Genomic DNA, 5129 nt, shown 5'->3' with positions numbered 1-5129 from the left:
CCGCCCCCCCCGCCCCCCAGCCCAAACTCCTGTATAGCCTAGGTCCTCCCTTATCTCTTTGGAGTAGTTCTGTCTGAGAGTTTTCTCCTGAGCTATGGTCCTAAGTAAGGTTACCAAATAAAAATTATAAATTTTAAGTTGTGCATTTTTTTCAGCCGACAATTATATATAATGTAAATAATGCATGTGTTCATGGTAAAAAGTACTGTCTATACCAACACTTTAATACTGTTGACTAAAGAAAAATGCACTGTTGCTGGGTCATTTGGTAAGAGTATGTTTACTTTTGTAAGAAACCACCGGAAAAGTGGCCGTACCGTTTTGCCTTCCAAAATGAGAGTTCGCATTGTTCCACAATTGGCATTGTCATTTTTCCAGAGTTTGGACACACAGTCAGATATATAGTGGTATCTGTCTTTAGTTTGCATTTCCCATTGATGTATGATGTAGAGCATCTTTTCACAAGCTTACTTGCCATCTGTATATCTTCTTAGGTATCTGTTTAGGTCTTTGGACCATTTGTTTTTTAATTGAGATAAAAAATATTTTATTCATTGTTATTTGTTAGTGGTGCAGGGCGGCATGTGGGATCTTAGTTCCCTGACCAGGGGTTGAACCCGCACCTTCTGCATTGGAAACTGGAGCCTTAACCACTGGACCTCCAGGGGAGTCCCCTCTTTTTATTGCATTTTAAGTGTTCTTTGTATATTTTGGATAGCAGCCCTTATCAGGTGTGCCTTTTGCAAATATTTTCTCCTGGTCTATGGCTTATCTTCTCATTCTTTCTCTCTTTTTTAAAAACCATGATCAGTGTTTTATTTATATTGATGTTGGCATGTGTTTAAAATCTATGATCAATAATAATATCAATGATATTATTAATAAACAACCTCTTTTCTCACTGTGATCTCACCTTACAAATTTCTCCTAGTTTTAGGATGATGCCCTTCAGAATATGGAAAGCTTAGACTGGTTGAAGCTTGTCTTAGTTCTCACATTGACTGCTTTTCCTGCTGCCTGCTTTTCCTGTCAGTCTTCAGTAAACATTGCCCTTGTGTCTCCTTTCAAAGTTCTCTTTACTTCTCTTTGTAATGGTCCTCCCCATTGACTGCACTTGGCTTCTCAGATTAAGGAGGAGAGAGACAACACTGAAACTGAAAGAGCAGCTGCTGGTTCAGTTTGCTGTGTCTTATTCTTTTGATCGGAGGATGCCTTATAGATCCAGTTTGGTTCTTCTCCAGTGTCATCTTTTGTGTTTGCACTTGATTTTATTACCAGTTTTTATTCAAGTCCACTGGGGAATGGGACGATTTTCTACTTTTGTTTCTTGTCCAGGAATCACTTGATCATGAAAGTTTGTTGAGATTTGGCTGGGAGCAAATTCCCACAGTTCACTCCACTTCCACCGCTTAGCTGTGCCATGTGGCATGTGGGATCTTAGTTCCTTGACAAGGGATTGAATCCACTACCCGACCTCTGCATTGGAAGCCCAAAGTCATAATCACTGGACTACTGGGAAAGTCCCCCCAAAGTCAGAATTGTTTTGACCCTTTTAGTTCTAATATTTGACTTTGCATCATAACTCATATAAAAGACAAAGGGAGAAAGGAGTTGAGAGATTATCCTCAGTCATTCCTGTACTTCAGTGATTTCAGACTGGGTGTAATTTTGCCCTGCAGGAGGTGTTCGGTGTTGCCTGGAAAAATTTCTTGTTGTCTTGAAAATGTGTGGATGGTGGGTATAAGTGCATCCAGTGGGTGGAGGCCCGGGATACTGCAAGTATCCTACCAATGCACGGGATAGACCCTCATGAGTCATTCAGCCCAAAATGTCGTCAATGCTAGATTTGAGAAACTCTGCTGTAATGTATCAGAGAAGGCAATGGCACCCCACTCCAGTACTCTTGCCTGGAAAATCCCATGGGTGGAGGAGCCTGGTAGGCTTCAGTCCATGGGGTCGTGAAGAGTCGGACACGACTGAACGGCTTCACTTTCACTTTTCACTTTCATGCATTGGAGAAGGAAATGGAAACCCACTCCAGTGTTCTTGCCTGGAGAATCCCAGGGACAGGGGAGCCTGGTGGGCTGCCGTCTATGGGGTCACACAGAGTCGGACACGACTGAAGCGACTTAGCAGCAGCAGCAGCTGTGATGTATATTATTTTCTTTGAGAAACATAATCTCATAGTGAATGAAAGAATCTGAAATTGAATGACGATGAGTTGAAATTGAGTTTTTGAGTGTGTTTGAAAATTAATGATTTTTGTATTCTAACTTTTAATTTAAAATTAAAAGACTTTGTCTGTCTTGTTTTCTACTGTGCCAAAATAGCATTTGGCCCTCTAGTAGGTGCTTGATTCATATTTGCTGAAGGAATGTGTTGTCTTAGCCTTAAATTTTTTCTATTTAAAAGAGGAACAGAGTACTTTACAGGTGTTAATTTAATGTTCATACATTCAATGTGAAAATATGACTTTTTCATTTTATTGTGTTAAATTAGAAGAATGACTTTAAATTAGACCTTGGAAGGGAGTTAACTAACATTAATTATCAAGGATTTGCTCAAGTGTTTCAGAATGTTGAGTGCTGATGAGAGACCTAAGTGCTTGCATTAATTTTCTATCTTGTGATAAAATGCAGACTCGTTAGATGTCTTTGTTCCTTAGTTTGCTATCTGTAAAATAGATTTAATCTTTTGCTCCTTAGGTACTTCCTGAAATTAATAGGCTGTGTGAAACACTAATTTTCTTTAAAGAAAAACACTTTTATCTTATAAATTTTAGTCTTATTTATTTAACATGTCAAAAAGATAACATGTTTTTGTGGTATACAACACTGGCAAAGCTCTGGGAAGAATATAAGCTAGCTTAAGACAAAGTCTCTGCTCTCAGGTTTCTTAAACTCTTAAGAGATGTCTTCATCTTTGTGAATAATTCAATTCAAAAGGCAAGGTAGCAGTCCCTGTGAGTAGAAACTACAGTGGCCTAGAGTTGTGTGTAAGAGTATTAGGAAAGTCAGAATGTCAGAGCATGAGTGGGGTATAGAGAGTGTTCACATGAAGTGGGATTATTTATATCCCATTGGGCCAAGGAGTAGTACAGCTTACTGAACATTTTATATTGATAATAATTTATTTATTTTTAAAAGCATACTGTTTATCTTATTACTACCCAATTTTCAACTTGAAAAGTTAACTTTATAGATTTTATACTTAAAAGATAGGACCCAGATTATCACAAATATGTTTTCCACTTCCAGTTTCAACATGTCCATGTGTTTTATTTTTTCCAATCGTTTCCATTGATAGGGGCTTCTTCTCTGTTGCTAAGTCATTTCAGTCATGTCTGACCCTTTGTGACCTTATGGACTGTAGCCCGCCAGGCTTCTCTGTCCATGGAATTTTCCAGGCAAGAATATTGGAGTGGGTTGCCATGCCCTTCTCTAGGGGATCTTTCCAACTCTGGGATTGAACCTGCATTTCTTATGTCTCCTGTATTGGCAGGCAGGTTCTTTACCACTAGCACCATGTGAGAAACCCCTCTTCTTTGTTGGGGTTACCTAATTTCTCATTTGGAGACATTCTAGCACTTTTTAATCCTCAGTTTTTCTGATATTTCCCTCTTGGTTTCCTAGGTATGAATCTTCTTGCATTTTCATTATGTTGGTCATTCACTCCTCATCCAGGACAGTATCCTCTGAGCTTACTTTAGACTGTTTCTGCTTTTATTCTGTTTCATCAATTATCATGTTTCATTTGTTTCCATCTTTCAGAAATTTGTTATATGTATTTGTCGGCAGATGGTCCTCTGAATTCTCTTTTTCATTGTCATTTTATGCCAGTCTATTCTTTACTATTATTTAGAGGGATTGATCTACAAGGAAAGAAAATAAGTAGATACTGTTGATGGACTAACTTGAGTTACTGGAAGCGCAGATAGTATGATTTTGATGATGGAAGAGGTGTAGGGGGAGATGGAGGAGTAGGAAGAGGAAGAAGACGATGAAAAAAATCCAGGGTAAGGAAATAATATAAAAAAGGTTTGAAAACAGTGGATGTGAGCCAAGTTGTTTATCACTTGATCCAGAAGAATTCCTCTTTACAGTATTATAGTAGGCAATCAGCAAATACTTGCTGAATGAATAAATGAAGAACTTAACTTTTCACCAAACTGACGATTTACTTTTCTTTCAGGATCATCTCAAAAATGACTATAGAAGAAGATTTTGCCGACCTTCCAGGTGGTCTGTATACTTAAGCTTTTAAGATGATTTTTATTCCCATCTTTAGAAAGTGGAATTTTTAAATGCAGAAAGGAAAAACTATTACCTCTGACTAAAATAAAGATTTATATGCTCATTGGTTAAGTATAGTCATCTTAGTTATTTTATATTAACAGAGAAATATTAGTGCAAACAGTGCATTGGCTAAATGGCAGTCATAAAAGAAATTCGCCTGATGAGTGATGGATCAGGAAGAGGCAGTTTCAGTTCTGACTAAATGACAGCTATGGATAAAGCTCTCTAGACTTTGAATGGTACTAACAGAAAGATGCAGTTTATTCTGTGGGGCTAAGAAAAAGAAAAGGTGGGTGTGATCCTAAAGGGCAATAGAAGGATCTTTGTGGTGACGGAACTGTTCAGTACCTTGACTATTGTGGTCATAACTGAATCTTCAAATATGATAAATTGCTTAGAACTAAGTACATACACAAACATAAACATGCAAATAAGTACATGTAGAACTGGAAAAATCTGAATAAAATTGGTGATTTTGTCCATATCTATATCGTGGTTTTGATAATATATTGTATTACTATGTGAAATGTTAAACTGGATAAAGTGAACAAGGGATCTCTTTTATATTATTTTTACAACTGCATATTCATTAGTTCTTAAGATTAAGGGTATTGAATCAAAAGTGCATTTGAAATATAAGGAAGACTGTGTTACTTGGAGCTGTTAGGACTTGTGACTATAGAGTATTAAAGAAGCATTTCAAGAATGATTGAATTTGTTCAAAAAAGTTTTATGTTCTTTTTTAGGTACAGCAGTAGTCTAAAACAGCTTTAGATATGGCTATTCAATCAGGGAATATAATTGTTAATGTAGACAATAACATACTGCTTCATA

The 5129-nt window shown here is 37.1% G+C and overlaps 1 protein-coding gene across 1 annotated transcript in view; it reads left to right on the top strand.

Annotated features, from left to right (window-relative positions):
• Nucleotides 1-5129, top strand: part of CENPC (centromere protein C) — a 94961-nt gene that overhangs the window by 1457 nt on the left and 88375 nt on the right. The window contains exon 2 of the mRNA XM_010848899.1: nucleotides 4192-4238. Coding sequence (XP_010847201.1) covers nucleotides 4192-4238 — 47 coding nt within the window. The remainder of the gene's footprint in view (nucleotides 1-4191; nucleotides 4239-5129) is intronic.

Source organism: Bison bison, unplaced genomic scaffold (genome assembly GCF_000754665.1).
Source record: "Bison bison bison isolate TAMUID 2011002044 unplaced genomic scaffold, Bison_UMD1.0 scf7180017864279, whole genome shotgun sequence".
Taxonomy (NCBI): Eukaryota; Metazoa; Chordata; class Mammalia; order Artiodactyla; family Bovidae; genus Bison; species Bison bison.
The sequence above is the reverse complement of the archived record's forward strand: the minus strand, read 5'-3'. Positions and strand labels throughout refer to the sequence as shown.